The 22,695-nt window shown below is 45.4% G+C and overlaps 1 protein-coding gene across 1 annotated transcript; it reads left to right on the top strand.

The window, feature by feature from the left end:
- The first annotated feature begins 3,444 nt into the window (after nucleotides 1–3,444).
- BHLHE40 (basic helix-loop-helix family member e40) lies at nucleotides 3,445–11,164 on the top strand. Its single transcript, XM_079965248.1, has 5 exons — nucleotides 3,445–3,952; nucleotides 4,268–4,337; nucleotides 4,909–5,016; nucleotides 6,040–6,163; nucleotides 7,839–11,164. The coding sequence occupies exons 1-5, from the start codon at nucleotides 3,864–3,866 to the stop codon at nucleotides 8,696–8,698; spliced, it is 1,251 nt and encodes a 416-aa protein (XP_079821374.1). The 5' UTR covers nucleotides 3,445–3,863; the 3' UTR covers nucleotides 8,699–11,164.
- Nucleotides 11,165–22,695: the final 11,531 nt, after the last annotated feature.

Below are 22,695 nucleotides of genomic sequence, written 5' to 3'. Positions count from 1 at the left end.
GGTTTCTGCTGCAGCAGACCCAGGGTCTTCCTGCCTCAGGTGTTTGCTTGGCTTGCTGCTTGTGGGAATGTTTGAGACAAAGCATGCCAAGGAAGAAGGACTACTCCTGCTGCAGTTTACAGGTGTCCTTGCCTCCACCCAGGGTTACTCCCTCCAGTATGAATAAGTTAAACGTGCATCCAAGTCAGGTGCAGCCAGCTTGATCTGCCTTCAATGCAGCTGCTTGCACACCAGACTTTTAAAGCACCTGACTTCCCCTGAAGAATCCTGGGACCTGGAGTTTACCCTTACACACAGAGGGAACGCTGCAGTTCCCAGCACCCTTAACAAACTACAGTTCCCAGGATTCTTGGGGATGGGAGTCATGCACTTTAAATGTATGTTTGCATGTTACATCTCTGAACCTGCATCATAAAACTGGTAATAAATGGCTACTTCTCTCTCTCTCTCTATCTCTCTCTCACACACACACACACACAAATTTGTGCAAGCAGCCCACTGAGACAGGTATTTATTTATTATTTATTATTTATTAAATTTGTACACTGCCCCTCATCTGCAGATGTTGGGGCGGGTCACAACATAAAAACAAAATGGAGGGGGGCGTGAGCCCTGCCACTGCTATCCTACGGCATCTGCTGCCTGGGGCAACTGACTCACTTTGGCTAATGGCAGGGCCGGCCAGCCCCACCCACAGCTCCTACCAGTTTCAGCTTGCCTGTGGGGACGCAGAAGCAGGGTGACTCAGACCGGGTCTGCAGTAAGGAGAGGGCAGTTAACTTGTTTGTGCCCACCACATTCTAAGAAACAAGAGCCACACACTTAACCTAACAAGGACTTTGGCCCTCAAACTTCTTCATTCTCATGGCAAGCCTGAGAGGTAAATCATTACGAGCTTTATTTTCCTCTTTAAAGGGGAAATTGCGAGATGAAGCAATGCAGCTCAGCTTCTATGCATGTTGACTCAGAAGTAAGTTCCACGAAGTTAAGGGGGACTTTTTCAACAGCAAAGGTGTACAGGGTTATGGATTTCTTTCATCTGACTTGATAGTGGCCCTAAGTGACCAACAGGGTCCCAGCTATACTGCCCCTTGAAGCATTCATTTCATTTAATGGCATCTATAACAGTAAGCTTGAGGAGGGTTTGGTTTGGGGGATTCTCAGGTCAATTCTGTACTGAATGATACTTGCTCTCAGGCAATAGACACTAGGCAAGCAGAAGGAAGGACTTCACTTTCTGGAACCATCTGCACCACCATCTTAATATAAGCTCCTTTGGGATTATCAATAATGTAGCTGAATTTTCCTAAACCGAATTCAACCCTTATGTTTCTATAAAGGTGGGACTCCTCAGGGAGAAGGGCCTTTCCACAGCAGCACTATCTGCACATTTCTTGAAGGCTTGAAAAAATTCACCAGGAACAAATGGATGTTTGTCTTAAATTTTGCACCTAAAGCACACTGTAGGACCTCTTAACACATTGTTGCTTCTGCCTTTCTTCAAATAGCCCATCAAGAAAAAGTACAGGCTAGTCCTGTATCAACTCTGCATTTATACAGTGCTACCTCGGGTAACATACGCTTCAGGTTACAGACTCCGCTAACCCAGAAATAGTACCTCGGGTTAAGAACTTTGCTTCAGGATGAGAACAGAAATCGTGCTCCGGCGACACAGCAGCAGCAGGAGGCCCCATTAGCTAAAGTGGTGCTTCAGGTTAAGAATAGTTTGAGGTTAAGAACGGAGCTCTGGAACTAATTAAGTTCTTAACCAGAGGTAGCACTGTATTGGGCGAAGTGATGGAGGCACATGTCAAAAAATGGTATCTCAAATGAGAGGGGACTTTGCTGTTGCTCACTGTTGTTGTTGTTGTTTAGTCGTTTAGTCGTGTCCGACTCTTCGTGACCCCATGGACCAGAGAACGCCAGGCACTCCTGTCCTCCACTGCCCCCCGCAGCTTGGTCAGACTCATGCTGGTAACCTCGAAAACACTATCCAACCATCTCGTCCTCTGTCGCCCCCTTCTCCTTGTGCCCTCCATCTTTCCCAACATCAGGGTCTTCTCCAGGGAGTCTTCTCTTCTCATGAGGTGGCCAAAGTACTGGAGCCTCAGCTTCACAATCTGTCCTTCCAGTGAGCACTCAGGGCTGATTTCCTTCAGAATGGAGAGGTTTGATCTTCTTGCAGTCCATGGGACTCTCAAGAGTCTCCTCCAGCACCATAATTCAAAAGCATCAATTCTTCGGCGATCAGCCTTCTTTATGGTCCAGCTCTCACTTCCATACATCACTATGCTCACTGTTATAAATGCTATTAAACAGAATTAGGGAGGTGCAAGCAGCTTGCCATTTGGCCACTTAGTACCAAATTAGATGGGATGAAGGAGATCCATAATAGGCTTTCTTATCTCTTTACTGTAAAAAGCAGCCATAGGGTGCACAAATTCAGGCCCGGCCTGTGCTGCTTGGTTACAATGATTTAGCCCTTCCCTTTTATGCTATTTAACCTGATGGAAATACGCCCCCCCCCCTGCAACTACAATTCGCTCTGTTAGGGAAAATATTTAGTGTATCTTTAAGTACCTGTAACCTGGGCGGATCAGAGACTTTGTGTTCCTGAAGATCACACCGGCTCAAGAAAAAACCTCATAATTAAGATTTGAGTCACGGCACAACCCTGGAAAATGTTCCTAATGCCAAGACTCAATCCTGGGATCTATATGAAGCAACGTCAAACATGGGCAGAGCCCAGCCTGCCCACCAGTGGCACCACACACAAACACATGCATTTGGGGTCAATGGGGAAAGCATAGCTGGCAAGCAGATGTGAGCCTTGGACCTTTCTTAGAATTAAAATGCATACATTCTCTCTCTCTGTGTCTGAACCAGGGCCCATTGCACTGCACAGCCCGGCTGTGCCTTACTTTGTGTAAGTTTCACCTTGCAGCGCTAAATGGAGCCAAGGCAGGAAAGAGCAGGGTTGGGCTTCCCAACTTGCGCCAGCTCTCTCCAGGGCGCAGCCCTAAAATAGGCTTTTCGTACCGGGGGAAGGTCCCGATCAAGGAAGTTTTTGAGCATGTGCGAAGTGCCTTGTGGATCGGCGCTCAGCCACCCCACTAGGGAACATCTGATCCCTTGCACCTCTCCCCCGCCACCTCCTCCTCGCCCCATCATGTGCGGGGATAGCCTGGCTTCCCTCACCCGCCTCCTTCTCCTGTCTGCGCGCGCGCGCGCGCACCCAAGCCGCCCGCAGGAGAGGAGCCAGGCCGGGTGGGGGGGGGGGGGAGAGAGAGGGATCACCCTATCACGTTTTGTCGGCGGCGGCGGCTTCGCCTGCTTGTGTGGCCGGGAGCGGCGAGGGCGGGGGCCCGGGGAGAGGCTGAAGCGTTGTCCAACACGTGAGGCTCATGTGATGGAGGGGAAGGCAGGTCTGTCCCTCCCTCCGGTAGCAGCCAGACGTGCCCGGAGTCACAGGGTAGAACACGTAGCTCCAGTCCACCCACTCGCTCACATTTAACCCAGCCTGCAGCCTTCCAATTACTCCTCAGCTCGCCAGCTCCCGCGCGACCCGGTGCAGACGCCCAGCGCTGCCAAGTGGAAGGAGGACATGAGCAACTAAGAGCAGCAGCAGCAGCAGCAGCCGACGCCGCTAGCTGATCTCCTGCGCTCTTCCGGCGCCGCTTCTTTTGTGGGTGCCAGGCGCGCACCGTTTGCCGGAGGTGGCGCGTCCCGGCTCAGTCACTGGATCCACGTTGACACGAAGCAGTGCGCCTGCCAGCCAGCCAGCTAACTAGCTTGCCAGCCTCTACCTTACTTCCAGGACAGAACTTGGGTTGTGGGGGGAAAAAGAAATCAAGCCGCTTTAAATGGAAAGGATCCCCAGCGCTCAGCCTCCTCCTCCACCACCACCTTGCCTGGGCAAGCTGGCAGCTCTGGAGGGCAGCGAAATGTCAGGGTAAGTGCCGCTACGGAAGGATATCCCGGGCAGATTTGTTGATAAATGTTTCAAGGCTGCCATCTCAAACGCGCAGACCCGGGATTTTAAGTCCCATGGAAGGCAACGCGGTTTGCTGGCGAGCAGACGTGCCGGGGCTTGCGCTGCAATTCGCTTTCCGAGCCCATCCGGCCGGTCTGGGTCCGCATTAGCAGCCTCCGAATTCCGCCCCACATGGGCACCTACGGGCTTCAGTAGGTTCTGGGGCTGCGTGTGGAGAGGGAGATGGTTGTCCCCTTGGTTATGAGTGATATAACGTTTTTTTGTCCTCTGCAGGTTGGATTTCGCTCATATTTATCAAGTTTACAAGCCCAGAAGAGGGTTAAAAAGGGGTGACGACAGCAAGGTAAATACAAGCATTTTTCTTCCCTTTCCCTTTTTTGTTTGTTGGCATCTTTGGTTTATGCCCACTTTTGAGATGGTTTAATGCACAGTTTGGGTTCGAATATAAGGAAGTTGTCCTGTGAAATATATATGAAGGAGCTTGGTGGGTTTCTTTTACAAAAAAACAACAACACCCCAGTGTGCACAAACGTGTTTTTTTTGTTTTTTTTTCGGAAGAAATATACTTTTGAAGGGTGGGACGACACTGTTAAGAATATTTTTTTTAAGGAAAAACAGTTTTAGTAGATAAGATTTACTTCCTTGTCATAACCTAAAATAACCCATTAGTTGTAGCTGTATAAAATACTTTTCTGAGCATGATCAAAATGCATAAATTTTCTGATATAAACTCCGTGGTACTTGGAGGATTTTGCTTCTGCCTTAAAGAAATGTTTCTTCTTCCTCCCCACCCCCCTTTATGGCTGCACAGCTTTATGTTTTAGAGCCCCTGAGAAAAGGTTGTCTCCATAGCGCTTAAGAATCACTTTTCATTCGGAGTGATGCAATTGTTTTTCTCCCCTTTTGACTTCCAGGAGACCTATAAGCTGCCCCACAGACTGATAGAGAAGAAAAGACGTGATAGGATTAATGAATGCATCGCCCAGCTGAAAGATCTCTTACCAGAACATCTCAAACTTACAGTAAGTGAAAATCTGGCCACTGCCCAAAATCATCTTCCCTTTGGGGAGCATGTTGGGTTTAATGGATCTTTGTGCAGGTAAAAGTGCCACCTAGAGGTTTTCTGGAGTGCTGCAGATTTAACTGGAGAGGGTTGCATTTCAGGGTTTGGATTGCCACTTCGAGTCTTCTGGTTTTGTTTCCAATGAGATCAGTTTCTAAAGAACTTGCATGCATGGACTGGACCAGATGACACATTGAAATAAACAGGGATTAGATAAAAGATTTTTTTCTGGACCGTACTGGATAACTTTTAATGTGGATTTGCTAGTGACCCCTTTCTGTATTATGTTTTTGCTTTGGATCCCATGGTTTCAGATAGTTGAATTCCTTATAGGCTAGCCTTCCCCAACCTGGTGCCCATCTAGAAGCTACTGCGCTCCAACTCCCATCACCCCTGACCATTGGTCATACTGGCTGGGGCTCGTGAGAGTTGGAATCCAGCAACATTTGGAGGGCACCAGTTTGGGGAAGGCTCGTTGAGACCACAGCTCCAAGCAACCCGTTCTGTGGTATTAAGGACTGCATTGTTGTTGTTGTTTTTAAGTGACAGACAGATTGTCTAAATTATTATTCAGGGTTGTTTGGGAAACCAGTGTTGCCTGCTTCAAATATTTGCTTTGCCCGATTTAGTCACAGCAAAAGAAAAACCTTATGTTGGAATTCCTCGTTTTACAACTGAGATGCCAGCAGGGGAGATACATAAAACTTGTGTTTATTATGCAGACAGTTTTTTTTTTTTTTTTGTGGGAGGACACAAAATGGCCATAGTCTTTTTTAAAGATAATACTTTTTAGCTTATATAATACATAGCTGTCAGTCAGAATAAAAATGAGTGTCACATCATACTTAGACCCATTCACATCCTTATCAAGCTCCCCACCCTAAACTGCCCAATCAGTTATCGGTCTTGTGTTTAGGTGTTTAGGCTCCTTTTTTCCCCTTTCCAGCCATCCTCTAAATGAACCATTTTCCTCCCTTTCTAGACATTAGGACACTTGGAAAAGGCGGTGGTTCTTGAACTTACCTTGAAGCACGTGAAAGCACTAACCAGTCTCATTGAACAGCAGCAGCAGCAGATCATTGCCCTCCAAAAAGGTCTACATGCTGGTGAGTACTCTGTGACTGTGCTGTTGTTACCCTGACCAGGAAAGCTCCTGGAGACTGTGATGACTCTATTCCTCACACTTTTTATACTCTTGCTAACGTCTTCCAAATCCTCTTCAGCTAATCGTGCACGCATCAGAGCAGTCCTGTGGATTTCAGTGGAACTGCTCCGGGGGAAGAGAGCTCTAATTCTTCCTTGTGCTATCGAAAGCATATAAAACTTGTCCCTATCTTTTGCCCTTTTCATTCAAAACTAGCTCTTTATTTGAAATTCGATCAGGTTGTTGTTGTTTTGTTTTAAAAAAAGTTCCAATGCCAACTGCTGTACCACCGTCATGTCAGGAGGTGGATTTCTGGCAGGGTCAGTTTTTCTCAACATGGTGTTCCAGCAACCTAGAAGCCTGGAATAGCTTCTGCACCTCTGAGTGATCCCTCCCCCACTTCATTCAGAGCCCTCTTCTCCTGCACAGTGTCATTCTGTGCCTTCTGCTGCCCTTTAACTTCCCCCTAACCAAGTCTTTGCTTCTTCTCCGATAAGCCCTGTCTTCTCCTCCTTTACACTTTCTGCCCCATTTCTTTATAGCTTAAAACAGGCATAGGCAAACTCAGCCCCCCAGATGTTTCGGGACTACAACTCCCATCATCCCTAGCTAACAGGACCAGAGGTCAGGGATGATGGGAATTGTAGTCCCCAAAAAACATCCGGAGGGCCGAGTTTGCCTATGCCTGGCTTACAATGTAAAAGCCACACCTCCCTCTGCAAAGTCACAAGGTAGCCCTCTGTGGTTGTTGCATCCAGAGTTGCTTATCATGCAAATTACCATTGATATGTGGACAGTTTCTATGCCAGGGATGTGTTGCCTGTGGCCTTCCAGATGTTGGAGGATTTCAGCTTCCATCATTCCTGGCCACGGTGATAAGATCCCAAACAAGGTTTGGGTGATAAGACCCCAAACAAGGTCTTGTAGGGCCACAGGCTCCAAATCTTGGCTCTGTGCCATTGTGAGCTACCACCAGGAATGGCCAAGCAAGGACCAAACATGTCACTGTGTGTTGGGGGCAGGTCTATGCAGCAAACTGCTCTTGACATTGCAGCTGTAGTGCAGAACGCTACAAGGGGCGAGTGTCATGGGTCTTACTATATCACCTTGTTTGCAGTTAAGTTGACCTGCCCTTGCTGAAGTCTGTAGTAGCTTGGGCACTTCAGGAGCTGTAACATACACTGAAGCTGACCGAAACCTCAAGCGGTTTATTTTCATTCCACGGTTCACCCAACACACTGGAGTCTCGTTTGCTTCCTGTTATGTTTGTTTGCTGTGCTTCAAAGGCTCCTGTTAGACCAACAGAGACATTCCAACGCAGTGGAAGTCTTCCTATCTACTTGAGAGAAGCCTGAATTTCACCCTTGCAGGTTCAAACAGCTACTCAGCTGAAATAAGGTGTCTTTCTCCAGTACTGATCCCAAAATAGGTGGCTTTACAAAGTCTCAGGTTACTACCCTTTCCATACTGGCCAGAGGGAGTTAGCGGTGCTGAACAGAAGTGCATCTTGCTTTTGAGTAAACATGCATGAACTCGTTCTGTATGGTTATAATAATGACTGGTTTACCTTTTCGTTTAACTTTTCTGATATATTCAGTTTTTTTTAATCTTTTCCCCTTCTGCTGGTGTTTCCTCAGATGAGCTGCCCCCAAGGAGCCTTGACTCCAGCCAGGAGGTGTTTCGGTCCGGTTTCCAAATGTGTGCCAAAGAAGTGCTGCAGTACGTGGCCAAACACGAGAACAGCAAGGAGCTGAAATCCTCCCAGCTCATCGGCCACCTGCACAGAATGGCCTCCGAGGTTCTTCAGGGTGGAGCTGGCAGAAAGCCTGGTGATGTTGCCCCTAAACTTACGGAACTGAAGGAGAAGTCTGGCGCTCTGACCAAAGCTGCCGAGGCTCATGGGAAAAACTGTGTGCCTGTGATTCAGAGGACTTTCGCCCACTCTAGCGGAGAGCAGAGTGGCAGCGACACAGACACAGACAGTGGATATGGGGGAGAGCTGGAGAAAAGCGACTCCAAATCCGACCAGCAATATTTTAAAAAGGACGCTGAACTCAAATATGCTGTCCAGGAGAGAATCAGCTCTATCAAACAAGAGACTGAGGACCCGCCAGCCAAAAGAACCAGGATGGAAATGTTGGAGGACGAAGATCATTTTGGCAGCGATGTGCTCGGCTCTCCAAGCAGTTTCTTGGGCCCTCACCCTCACCAGCCTCCTCTGTGCCTGCCTTTCTATTTGATTCCACCCTCAGCGACAGCCTACCTGCCTATGCTGGAGAAGTGCTGGTACCCGGCCTCTATGCCTCTCTTGTACCCAGGCCTCCCAGCCTCCACTGCAGCACTTTCGGGGTTAATGAACCCAGATAAGATTTCTTCTCCTTTACTAATGCCTCAGCAACTCCCTTCTCCAGGACCATCCCACTCCCCCATGGACTCTACTGCTCTGCTTCAAGCTTTGAAGCAGATGTCTCCTTTGAATTTGGAAACCAAAGACTAAACTTGGAGTGACTTTTCCTTGAGATTTTTCTCTCCCCCCCCCCCTTTGCTGGATGAGTTTGTGATTATTTCAGGGTTCCCGGCTCTCTCTCACACACACACCCTAAACTCGCTGAACTGAGAAGCACTGAGGGGAGTGGAGAGATTGTTGATCATTTATATGTAGAGAAGCTGAGTCATCCCTTGCTTTGACTGCCCAGAGAATTTAGGAAAGACCTCAGAGATGAACCCAAATTAGTTATGGGAAGGAGAGGGTTCTTGCTGCTTCTCCTCACCCCTTAAATGTGTTGATGGGTTTTTGTTTGTTTGTTTTCCTTTCTGCCATCTGCAAAGAAAGACCTGAATTGGTTGGCTAGGATTATGTTTCAAAGCTGTGAATGAAACCTAAAAAAATTAGGTGGATTTAGACTCTTGTGACTATTACAAAAAAAAGTGGTACTTCTCATGAGGACTTTGCTTAGTAAAAGAGCTGGATTCAAACAGAAAGGCTTCCCCTCTTCCTGCTGCTGCCAATATTCAAAACCTTTTAACTTAACACTCACAAACACACATTACATATATAGCAATTCAAGCATTGGGATCAGCCCTGCTTTTAGTAGTCACTGGCTGGCAGAGCACAGTAAGCAATTCAGGGAGATTTTGAGACTGGATTCTCATCACATTTCTCCTGAATTGCATACATCATTTTCCTTTTAGATTCTGCCTGGAAATTTTGTCCAGCTTGAGCTTTTGGATAGGGATGGTGACGAGAAAAGAGCATCCTTGAGGAGCGTTCTATGCCTCTTTGTATCTCACACTAGGCATTGCTTCTCATAACTGCTAGATAGGAATGTCTGGGACTTGTCCACAAGAAGTGGACAGACAAACCATGCTGTGGCACAGTTCAGCTCTGGCAAACAAAAAATAAAACCAGATCAGACTGGTACTTTTACAAGGGAGCTGCCTGCCACTAGCTGTTTTACTATGGATCCTATTCTGTTGCAAGGATGTCAGCAGCGTAATATTCTCTGAAGTCCATTCTCAGTTTGCCCCCCGTCCTTGAAGGCGACAAGATGTGGCTGTTATGTAAGGGAGTTTCATGCCCATAGCGGGGTTTGTAACTTTCTTCTTCCAGGTACCAATGTAAACAGAATATGGAATGTTACAGTTTCTAAGATGAAGGCCTTACTCAGATAGCCCTTGCCGTCTGTGGTAGCAGAACTGGCAATGCTAAGCACTTCCCTGAAACTCATAAGGTTTTTTGTTTCTTCATCCTGTTCCCCCACCCCCTGAGCAATACCTAATTCACTGGGTGTGGAATATATGGCACTTTTGCACTAAAGCAAGAGGAAGGCTTGTGATCCTGGTCTAGGCTGGGCAGGTACAGGTGGAAAGGATCCAAAAGTGAAAATAACACACCCAACCGAATAAATCTCCCCCTGCCCCCACTAGTTTGTATTAGAGCACATTTTAAATCGAAGAAACAGACAATGATAGTTGGAGGGATTCCCCTCCAGCATCTGCTGCCTGAAGCTACTCTCTTACGTTTCATCCTCCTAAGGCTGGACCTTGATGGTAGTTTAAGAACTGCAGGAAGTGGATGAGCAATGCTCTCTGAAAAAGAAAAGCAGGTCTCTTGCCCAGGTGGCAATGTCAGTGTTGGCCATGAGTGCTCTTGATGGAGACCACCAGATGTGCTGTTTTGGTGTGTCCTAACCCTAGTTCTACAGCCTCTGCCCCGCTCCCCTGGAACTGATTGTGTCTGGCATGGGCTGTGAAGTTTGCACAACTGGATTGCCATATTCACTGCTGGAGTGCCGCGGTGGAAGATGTTCCCTTTCCCCCCCCCCCCCCGGGACGCTTTCCTGTGCTCATAGTTGTGTGCTGCCGCACCAAACCAAATAGTGTGAGAAACCATCATCTAGATGGAGCAGATTCTGCACTGGTGAATACTCCCATTTGATTTCGGCTACTTAAAACAGTAATAATAATTCATGTCATATGGTGGTGTCATCTGAGTAGTTCTGAGACGTTCATAGAGCTCTGTGGTCCTACGAATTCTCCTTACACTATTGCACCAACTGCTAGAATGCACTATGCTGGATTGCAGATCGTATTTGACCATTTATTTTATTGTCTGTTTTCAAAAAAAGGTTTTTTTTGTACACAGTTGTTGCCTTTATTTGTAAAATCTGTTATAAATATAAATGTGTACATATAAATATATATTATATGGATATGTAAAAAAAATGTTTCAGACGTCTATTATTTGTAAAACTACTTGAGTACAAAGAAAGTGGGAAATATGAATGTATTCCTGTTTTTCTTTTTATTGAGGAGAATGATCTATTCATCCTCTAAGGAGAGGTAGAGTGTTTATATTTTTGGAACCTTCCTGAACGTGGGGATATTGTAAATATTTTTATCAGAGTAAATGTTACGTAGTTGTTTTAAAAAAATACTAAATAAAATTCTTTTTCCTGTGGAACATGAGCACTGCTTCTCTTTGTGTTTGAGGAATCCTTTGGTTGTCATAATAAAATACTGTCTGTGCCATCAACTATATCCAGGTATGTATGTTATGCAATAGGGGTGGGGACCTGCCCCCCCCGGTGCTGTTGGACTACAACTTCCATCATGCTTGGCCATTGGATACACTGGCAGGGGATGGTGGGAGCTGGAGTCCTGGAGGGCCACAGGTTCCCTATCCCTGTTGTACAGAAGCAGGCAACATGATCATGAATCCAAATTAAGGTTGGAATTTTGGGTGGAAGTTGACTTAGCACTATCTAGTTCATTGGGACAAGAGGCCTGCTGAGACAGCAACTGCAAAGATGAGACATTAGGGTCCAAATGGTGGCACAGGGGAAATTGGGGCCAGCCCTACCATTGGGCAGAATGGGAGAACCACTTCAGGCAGCTGATTTGGGGTATCACAAAAGGGCAGCAAATCATTAGTTATTCCAGTTGATTACAATTGTTACATTTCACTGAGAGTGGGATTTTCTGTCTCAGGTGTCAACAATAACTTGATTTGAGTTGAGGGAGGGGATGCTGCTTGCTTCTCTACTTAAGTCACCAAAATGCCTTTCCCTGACTGAAATTGCTCGTCTTCTCATTCTGCTTGGCCTAAGACTCAACTAGCTGCTGCCGCAGCCCTCAAGTAAGGGAGGTTATGCAAGGCGACCCTCTTGAACTTTATTCTATGGTTGGTTGGTTTTTTGCTAAACAAGACTTAGAGAAAGCATTACTACTGGAGAAGACAGAAGTAGCCTTCTCTCTCTTACCCAGTGCCAAATACCACTGCTTGCCAACTCCTTTGTTTGAAGGCGACCTCTAAACTGAAGGGTTGTCTGGTCTGAATCTGGTTTAAAGAGAAAGGGCAATAAGAAGGGAGACCATCAAGGGCCTTGCAAGTTGCCCACCAACAGTTGTCTAGCACTTGGACCAAGTAGGTGCACATGTCACCCGACTGCAGTCTTCCCCACAATGGTGGAATGTGTTTCTATTTAAATTGTATTAATTCTTTCTAAATTTGCATCCACACATATAAATTAGCCTATGCAGACTCGATGCACACCTGTATCCTCTTTTGGTGATACGTTTATCCCTCTTTTTTGGCAAGGTGCAAGCAGCTACTGTCATTGGCTACCCTCTTTTAAGTTCTCTCAGTACAGACACCATTCACTCAGATTATTTATTTAAGATATTTAGTGGGTAAGAAGGTTGTGGGAAATTAGCAAGTCTGAAATAATAATAATAATAATAATAATAATAATAATAATAATAATATCATCATCATCAAACTAACAATTTACAGAGCAAGCCACCAATTAAGCTCCACATGAAATTCGGCAGAGAGAAAGAGTTCTTATCTCTTCAGGCAGGGAGTTCCAGAGCCTGGGGAAATAGTGGTAAAGGCCCTGATCCTATCTGCTACCACTTTTGTCCAATGCAGTGATGTAATAGCAGCACCTGCTGACTCCACTATAATAGGTGCTTGGGCTAATTATATATACATAGAATCATAGAATCATAGAATCATAGAGTTGGAAGAGACCACAAGGGCCATCGAGTCCAACCCCCTGCCAAGCAGGAAACACCATCAGAGCACTCCTGACATATGGTTGTCAAGCCTCTGCTTAAAGACCTCCAAAGAAGGAGATTCCACCACACTCCTTGGCAGCAAATTCCACTGTCGAACAGCTCTTACTGTCAGGAAGTTCTTCCTAATGTTTAGGTGGAATCTTCTTTCTTGTAGTTTGGAACCATTGCTCCGTGTCCGCTTCTCTGGAGCAGCAGAAAACAACCTTTCTCCCTCCTCTATGTGACATCCTTTTATATATTTGAACATGGCTATCATATCACCCCTTAACCTCCTCTTCTCCAGGCTAAACATGCCCAGCTCCCTTAGCCGTTCCTCATAAGGCATCATTTCCAGGCCTTTGACCATTTTGGTTGCCCTCCTCTGGACACGTTCCAGTTTGTCAGTGTCCTTCTTGAACTGTGGTGCCCAGAACTGGACACAGTACTCCAGGTGAGGTCTGACCAGAGCAGAATACAGTGGCACTATTACTTCCCTTGATTTAGATGCTATACTCCTATTGATGCAGCCCATATATACAGAGAGAGAGCGAGATACACCCAGAATTCCCTGGCCATATAGTGCTTTAAGTCAATATGAGTACCTAGAATTGGTCCCAGAGGCAAAGATGCCCAGCAGGGATGGGGAACCTGTGGCCCTGACAGTGGTGGACTGCAGCTACCATATTCCCTGATCATTAGCCATGCTGGTAGGAGCTGGCAGGAGATTGAGTGCAACAACAGCTGGGGATCTACAGGTACCCGATTACTGGCTTAGGATGAGGGGCGTTCAGCCACCTTCCGTTCCCATTGCCAAGGGTCAGTTCATGACACTGCACCAGCCTAGGTTGGTGTCTTCACCCCTCCTTCTCCCACTCTCCCTGTCACATGGCTGTATTTATGGCGAATTCTACCTGCTCTCATTTCCAGTTGTCCAGCGAAATCAAAGAGTTGCGATCCCTTCTAACTTGCCCCTAATCAGACAGAGAGAGGATGGGAAAGATCATATGGAATAGCTTCAGACTTCGGCAACCTTTATGCCCAAATGGTAGAATTTTATAGTATAGCTTGAAAAAATGGTGACGTTTGCTGTTTATTTTATCATTGATTATATTTATTGCCCTCCCTGCCGCCCTAAGTTCTACGCATCTACACTGTGCTTCCTTGGCGGCCAGTCGATCTTCAGAGGTGCATCCATTACTCACAGCTGGTACACTCCCACACCGAACACCCCGTGTCTTTTTCATGCAAGGCACCGTGCAAACTTCAGCATCACAACTCTAGTCCTTGCTGCTCCTTTGTAATTTATACCCTCATGTACTTGAAATAAATGAGAAATTTTATTTTAATTATTTGTTTATTTATTTAAACGCACTGTTGGGCTTGGCCTTAAGTAGATGCCTGGCACGTGTTCCTGCTCAGGGGGTAGCCATGCCTATTACCCAGGTCACCATGAGTTTTGCTGCATGCTGCAACACGCTGCCTGGGTGTAGCTGGTGCACACCTCTTTAAGTGGAGGGATCTTGCTGGTTGCACCAGATTAATCTTGGCTCCAGGTCCCTGTGCTGTTTAATTCTTCCTGGAAAACACCAGGTCTGTCTGTTTGGCAATGTTCCTCTTAAAAGTTACAGTTTGAACAATAAACCCATTTCATAGGGCGATTTCCACCCCCGTTCTTGCTTTCCACAAATACGTTGCTATTTTCTGTTAAATCGTTCTTGAAATCACACTCCAGAGATGCCCAGTTTGTCAGCACTGCCATTTGCTGATGTTGGCCACTGTCCAGAAGACAAGTTGTCATTCCTGGTGGTGTTTTTTGGCACGTTTCTTGAACAGCAACCCCCGCAACCCTGTGCCACATCATCAGCTTGCCTACAATTCCAGGGGGAAGTAGTTTGTGACACAACACATGCGATGGTTGGGGTACGTGCATGTGTGAAGAAGCAGTCAAAAGTCATGCTGATCATGCATGCAGCATTGGGTGGGCCTAACATAGCTATCTGGGGGTGAGACTAACACTGTGCTTTCAGAGTTCTATAAATATCAAACTTTGCCGTTTCTAAAAACAACCCCCAAAACTTCAAAATTCGAAAATGCTTAGCTTCAAACCCATTTGAAATATTTCATGAAATTACACTTACAGTGGTACCTCGGGTTACATACGCTTCAGGTTACAGACGCTTCAGGTTACAGACTCCGCTAACCCAGAAATATTACCTCGGGTTAAGAACTTTGCTTCAAGATGAGAACAGAAATCGTGCTCCGGCAGCACGGTGGCAGCAGGAGGCCCCATTAGCTGAAGTGGTGCTTCAGATTAAGAACAGTTTCAGGTTAAGTACGGACCTCCAGAACGAATTAAGTACTTAACCTGAGGTACCACTGTATCACACTTATCTGGAAGTAAGCCTTCCTGAAAAGAACAAAACCAAGTATTCATAGAACTGCAATATTAGTCTTGTTTCTCTGTTGAGCTTGCTCTGTCCAGAGCTGTTTTCACTTAATGCTGTTATAATAAACTTGTGAGACTGCCTGTGGAATTGGGACCATAGTTGATGATGTTGTTGCTACTACAATCACTCGTTCATCAGGAGCAGAATCCTATGCCTATGCACCTGAACATACATCTCATTGCAGTCTTTGGGACTTCTGAATAATTGTGTTTATGAGTGAACTAACATGCAATGTAACCCAGTTCACATTTACCTGGGAGGAAGTCTCATCAATCAAGGTGGTAGAGTGGTGGTGGTGAACTTGTAGCCCGTCAGATGCTGTTGTACTGTCACTGGTCCCAGCCCAAATGGCCAATGGTAAAGTAGGGCTGCCATACATCCAGATATTACTGGGATTTCAATGGTGGAATTGATGTATGGAGGGAATTTCTGAAAGGTGGCACTTTGTCCTGGCAGCTCAGTCAAATAACCGTGGGCTCAACAATTTCAACTTGGGCGGTTTCCTATAAAAAGTTTTTTTAAAAAAACCTCAACATCTTTTGGTGCATCCTAGGAGTTGCAGTCCAGCAACATAGGTAAAGATAAAGGGACCCCTGACCATTAGGTCCAGTCGTGGCCGACTCTGGGGTTGCGGCGCTCATCTTGCTTTATTGGCCGAGGGAACCAGCGTACAGCTTCCGGGTCATGTGGCCAGCATTACTAAGCAGCTTCTGGTGAACCAGAGCAGTGCAAGGAAATGCTGTTTACCTACCCACCACCTATTTATCTACTTGCACTTTGATGTGATTTCGAACTGCTAGGTTGGCAGGAGCAGGAACCGAGCAATGGGAGCTCACCCCATCGCGGGGATTTGAACCGCCGACCTTCTGATCAGCAAGTCCAAGGCTCTACTGGGGGTCAAAAGTCCTGCCGCACTATTAATTAATTATACATGCAGGACAGGTGGCATGGGCAATCAGGCTTTGGGGCATTCTTACACCAAAGCAGGGCACACTTAGGTCTACACCACTGCATTTCCATGAAGTATGGTGCTGTTGCTATACTGCTGACTTCCTCATTCAGTAAAACCTGAGCTGGCCTGCACAACAAATCCCCCAGCAAGCTGAAGCAAGCTGCAAACTAGCTCTGCTTTACGGCAACTTAATCACCCCTTTGTGCCAACAACCAAGGAGGCAAATCGGTGGAAGGGTTTCCATTGTTCCAAACAGCTTCCTAAACGATGGAATTCTATTATGCAGTAGTGACTGAAAGAACAATCTGTGATAATTCATCATTGGGGGTGGAGAGGGCAGGCTCAGGAGGACGGACTAAAATATCAACAGGCACGTACCAACAATCCCGTGAACGAAATTAAAAGCGTTTGAGTAGGGAGGCAGGTCTAGATCAGTAGTCAATTAAATGTTTTTTTTAGTGTACAGCTGGACACAAAATGTGGAGCCGGAGAAAAAAAAAATGCTGTCGGAAAAATAGTGTGAGGGGAGATCAGGCACATTGAGCATATGTGTTTATCAAGTGCTTAAATATCAGGCAGTGTCAGGGGCAGCAGGTCTACAAATTATATAAGGGCAGGATGTGCTTGGCCACTGAAACCATATTAAAACACCTTCCTTTGGGGGGCCAGAATCTCCTCTCCTTCTCCTTCAGGTAATGCTTTGTCACATCCTTATACCTGTTAGTTACTGAATGGAGGCTAAATGAATCATCACTGTGTGGATAGTAGCCAACAACAACTAACTTTTATGGAGAAGTTGCCACAGATGCAGGGTATAATCAAATAACTTTGTGTTCATGGTGTGTGTGTGTGTTAGTGTAGGTTGTCTAATGAGGAATTTGTGCAGTTGGAAAATCTGTTATTCAAATAAATAAAAAACCACCCCGATGAACAAAATGGTGGTTAACTGTGCTAGAAGCTAACTAATCCATAAACTTACAAATGCTCTGATGCGTGTAACGGTGATTGTATAATCACTGCTGGCAGTGAGAAGTAGAAAAGCATTTGTTCCCAATTCAGGAGGGGGGGGGGTCTGACAAAAGCTCCCTGTTTCGTTTCTTGACCTGCACCGAGGGAGCAGCAGTCTTTCCCTGTCACCAGAGCGATGATGTTAGGCGTGAGTGTTATTTGCGAGGCGCTCCGACTTCCCCCCATGGAAAGTCCTACATAAGCACGCTCTTGTTATATAACCTACTGTGCAAATGCAAATGTGCAGGCGAGATTGCTTTTCCATTCCAGCATGCGCTCCTTCCACTGCTTTGAAGCAGTGCGTTCACCCAAAATGCTCTTAGGCATGTGAGCAGACTCTGTCCTGGCTGAAAAACAAATATCAAATTAGAAGGGAAGGGAAAGAGAGAGCGAGAGAGAGAGAGAGAACATCAAAGGGCCTCTGTGCAGCTGGAGCTATCAGCTTGTGATGGGAGTTGCTTTGCACTCTGCCTCTGCACTTGGGCTGTTCAGACAGGGTGTGTGTCGAGTTCCCCTCCCTGGCTTGTTTTCATGGTCTCACCCAGCTCTGACCTGCCTCAAATGTTGACACAATGTCACGTTTCCGACTGCAGTCTTTCATGTGCAGCCTGAGGCTAAATACGGCTGCTGGTTCCTGGAAACAGACGGGCCTGGCACCCTTTCAGCAGAAACCCGATCCCCATGCGAGCTTGGCACAGCAGGCTGAATAACATGGCAATAACTCTTTCAGCGGCGTTTCAGCCCATAAATAGGGCTCCCCGACCAAACTCCAAGAAAGGTAGCCAGTACGTGGTGGGCGCTTGCTTTTCAGAGAAAATGAGGCGTTGCAGAAAGTAAAAGTGGCAATGCAACCACAGATGGCAGTGTCAGCTTCAGCCATCTATGCTGTAAATGTTAATTGGATCCAGTTATCCTCTTATCCTGACCCTGCTACTACATGCCAGTGGTCAGATTGAGCCTGTATGGAGTTGCTGAAAAAACCGGGCTGATTCCCCGCAGTTGGAAAAGCTTACAAAGTGCCCCATGGGCTACAACCCCATAACATGCAAATTTGCTACAACTATGAACACAAGCTCACAAAGCACAGGCCCAGTAAAGCAAAAACTTCCCAAGCCAAAGCCCGCGTATAACAGAGCCAAGGCTCACAAGATATAAAATCAACAACTTCTGCTTTCCTGACAAGTTTTATCCTCAGGAGAACTTCAGAGGGTTACCCAACAAGCTTTTTGTTCCATCCTTGCTCACTTCCTCAGTTGTTTGTTCCATTAATACCCTGCTTCTTCCTGAGCAACCTTGTGACCTTTGTCAGTTGAGAGAACATGACTTGCCCACAGCCACAAAGGGGGTTCTCCCATATCCAAACCATCATTTTAACTACTACAGTACCTTGTACTAGTTTACCTTACTTCTGAGGTTGATTTTCTTTCTTTCTTTCTTTCTGACAGGCAGGCAGGCAGATGCAAACACCAGGAGTATTGCTACTACTTCCCAGGAAGAGGGGAGTAAGGCATGGGGTGAAGAAGAAGTGAAGTTGGGGCTGTGCAGACGCATAGGCAGAAGTGCGGGATTGTTTCTGATGTTGACGCCATTTTATCCCTCCTGGTAAGTGGGAGCCATTATGCACACATATATATGACAGAACCAGCCCTACTATTAGGTAGAATGGGGTGACCTCCTCAAACCAATGATTTTGAGTATCTTGAAGGAGCATGAAATTGTCATTTATTCAACGTATGCTTTTTGAATTTCACTGCCAGTGAGGGTGAGAGGTTCTTGAGAGATTTCCTGCCTCAGGTGGCAAAATAACTTGGCTTGACTACTCTGTACCTTGACTTGTGGGCGGGGAGCATTTGAGGTTCCACCTCAGGCAGCAAAATATCATGGGCCAGCCCCCGACACACACCACCTCACCCTCACCCTCACCCTCACCCTCACCCCACCCAAATACAAATCTCATCTCCGCTTGCCTCTCCCCAGGCTCCGCTAGTTTCCTTTTGCCTGCCTCATAAGCCTGGCGTCCAATTCCAAGAGACTCCCAGTCGTAGACCTATCAGCACCAAACCCTTTTTCCAGGCACCCTCAGTCTTAATGTTCAGAAGGGTGAAGGGATAAGGCTAGAAGAAAAGTGTTTTCATTGCTTATGCATGAGGGCTGGTGTATTTAATTCATGACCGTTTGCTGGAGCTGGTGAGTACAGGCAACTCCCTGTTTGCACAGGGGTTGTGTTCTGGGCATTTGCCTGCATTGGCAGAGTGCACATATAAGCCCATTTTGTCATTATACAAATGCTTACCCCACCCTCATGATGCCCCTCATTCTGCCACCCATTCCGCCCTCTTCCAGGTCCAAAACCCACATGTTGGCAATTGCACATCAGTTGAACGCATGCAAAATGGCTGCCACCTGTATAGCAAGATTATTATTAATATTCCTGTTGTGGTTGTTATTCCTGTATGTGTTTTTATCCTGCCTTTCTCCAAAGTTGGAATTCAAAGGCGGCTTACCATATTTAAAAACAACTCTCTAAAATACAAAACAACAAAAAGCAAACTAGTTAAATACAATAATTAAAATACAAAATGCAGACCAGCAATCAGCATAGTTTTCAGAGGACTGTCTGAAGAGGAATGTTTTCACCAGACAGCAGAATAACAAAGAGGGAGCCAATCTATTTATTTTTATGTTATTTGTTTATTAAATTAGTATGCTGCCCTTCATCCAAAGATCTCAGTGTGGTTCATGGCATAAATATACAAAATATGGACTATATGGGATTGGCAGAAATGACCGGCAGAATCCGAGACCAGGGAGAAGAGTCGGCGGAAGAAAATTGGAAGAAGTTTAAAGACTATTTGCAGAAATATTGTAAAATTAATGAATGTTAGAATGATGTTGGATAGAAATTAAGTGGTTTCCAGCTGTAATGCTTAAGAGTCATGGAAAATAAGGTTTTGAAATAAGTAAAAACTAATGGTGAGGATTTGCTGAACTAATAATTTGAATTGGAATATAAGAAAGGGAGGTATGAGGAGGTCTGGAAAATAAGTTAAAAGAAAATAAGTAAATGGAAATTCTATGTGTTTTTAATTGTTTTTATTTTTGTATTTTTGTATATATTTTTTTGTTTTACATTGTATTATTCTTGAAAATTTCAATAAATATCTTATAAAAAAATATACAAAATAAAAACAAAAAAATACATAACAAAAACAAAAACATAATAATACACAACAAAAGAATTCATAATAAAAACAGAAACAAAAACAAACCTATAACCCCTTTGCCCACACAAACACATTTAAAAGGACATGCAAGCTTGAAGTCTGGTGCCATTAAACCTGTAGGCATTAAACCTGGGTATTATTATTATGATTATTTATAGGTGTATATGATAATATGCACTGAACATGATTTTTTGATTGACTTTCTAAGATCCAGGACCTTTCGAAATCCCCCCTCCCATGTCAATTCCACCTTTGAAATCCTGGTAATGTCTGGGAAAGCCCTAACCTGGGAGTAAGTCCCACAGAATATGATGAGTTTTACTTCTGAGTAAGCATGTCTAGAATTGGACCGCATGGCTATAATCCTATGCACAGAAGGAAGAAGCATTGTACACCATGGGATTTACTTTCAAGTAAATGTGCAGAGGATTGGCTACTGGTCAAAGTCTCTGTTCAATGGGATTTAGCTTGCAACCTCACGAACTTTTACATGGATTCTACACGTTGCATATTCTGTAAGGTCAAAATAGTCTACTGTGACATATTTTTAGAGGGAAGGTTTGAGTCTTGATGGATGCAGTCAAGTTCTAGCAATGTAATGTGCACATCCTGAAAATGCTCAGAAATGGGGATAGCTATTTCTCAATGATGTAACAATATCTAAATCCCACTCCCACACATTGTGGCACAGAAACTGTGTGGGAAAGCATTGCCCCTTCATCTCTAAACCACGCAATAAGAAGTGTTGAGTATTTTCAGTAGGCTTTGCAAGATCCCTTGAACTGTGCCCTAGTACAAAAGAAGCTTTGAAAGGAGAAACACGTTTTCATGGCGTGTTCCAGCCCAGCAGACCTAGAATGAACCAGATAATTGTGACTTTGGCTGCCTCAGCACTGAGAGAAAGCAGTAGAAGTCTCATGCCAAGTCAGTTTTCTCCTCACACATCTGAGGAGATGTTAAGAGGCCTTTTGTGAGGGAGAGAGGTGCACAGGGTGGGGAGGTGGGGAGAAAACTAAGGCCACACCATGGGACTGTTTCTTTCAGCTTTGCCAGTGGTTTCCTAACTAGCCTTGTTATTAATGACCAAACACACACACACCAGGCACGCAGGCACACACACACACACACACACACACACACACCCTGTTTCCGGTTGAGGACTTTCTGCCAACTTGGGTAAAATATGTTTGCTGGTTTTGGGCTATGTAACCAAAGCCACAGTTTTAGTGGATATTGACCCTGCAGTGTGACATGAGCTATTGACTTTTGGTAACAGTTAGCTATGTCACATGACGTTAGTGAAAGGTTTCATATCAACCTCATCAGAACAGCAATAAAGACTTTAACAATTCAGAGGTGTGTGTGTGAGAGAGAGAGAGAGAGAGAGGGAGAGAGAGAGAGAGGTGATAAGCAAATGTTTATAGTGAAAGCAACCCAAAAGTGGGAGCCCATTACCTATAGCCCATAAATGTATATATTATTATCTGTGTAACAGAAAATGTTCAAGCAAGGGTTTCTATGTCAAGATTGACAAAATAATAATAATCATGTTATATGTTGTATACAGCAGGTGTGGGGAACCTTTGATCCTGCAGATGTTTCCCATACTTGGGTCTCCAGTTGTTTTTGGACTACAGTTCCTATCATCCCTGACTACTGGTCTTGATAGTTAGGGACGATGGGAGTTGTAGTCCAAAACAGCTGGAGACCCAAGTTTGGGAAACACTGCTCTACTATGTTGCTGAACTACAACTCCCATCATCTTTGACCATTGACCACGTTTGCTGATCTAGTTGGGAGTTGTAGTTCAGTAATATCAGGAGGGCCAAAGGTTCTTCACACCTGCTATATAGTATATACCAAGGTTATGTTCTGCAAACTAGATTGGAAGTTTAGGTAATAATTAGAAAGGAAGCATTAATTTACTGGTAGCGCACTCATGAACTTCAGATTTGAAATGAGCATACTCGCAGAAGAAGATAATATGAGATTTCACGCTTTCTTTTAGCAGTGCAAGTAAGAAAAATGAACCCAATCCATGCTGTCCTGTTGTGATGCATCTGTAACCAAGAAACTGCTTCTGTGTGGGTACTCATAGCAGCGAAAACATGCAATGGGCAATTGCAGATATCATCGGGATCATGTTTACTTTTCACATGAACACATTTATGTGGAACATATCCATGTGTTCTGGATGGTCCATGAGGCTGCTGCAGGGTACGACACCGATGCCTGCCGCAAAGCTCTGACCATGCTACCACCTGTGCACAGCTCCCTAATGATGGCTTCTTGATCAGAAGTT

Source organism: Podarcis cretensis (genome assembly GCF_951804945.1).
Source record: "Podarcis cretensis genome assembly, chromosome: 2".
Taxonomy (NCBI): Eukaryota; Metazoa; Chordata; class Lepidosauria; order Squamata; family Lacertidae; genus Podarcis; species Podarcis cretensis.
The sequence above is the reverse complement of the archived record's forward strand: the minus strand, read 5'-3'. Positions and strand labels throughout refer to the sequence as shown.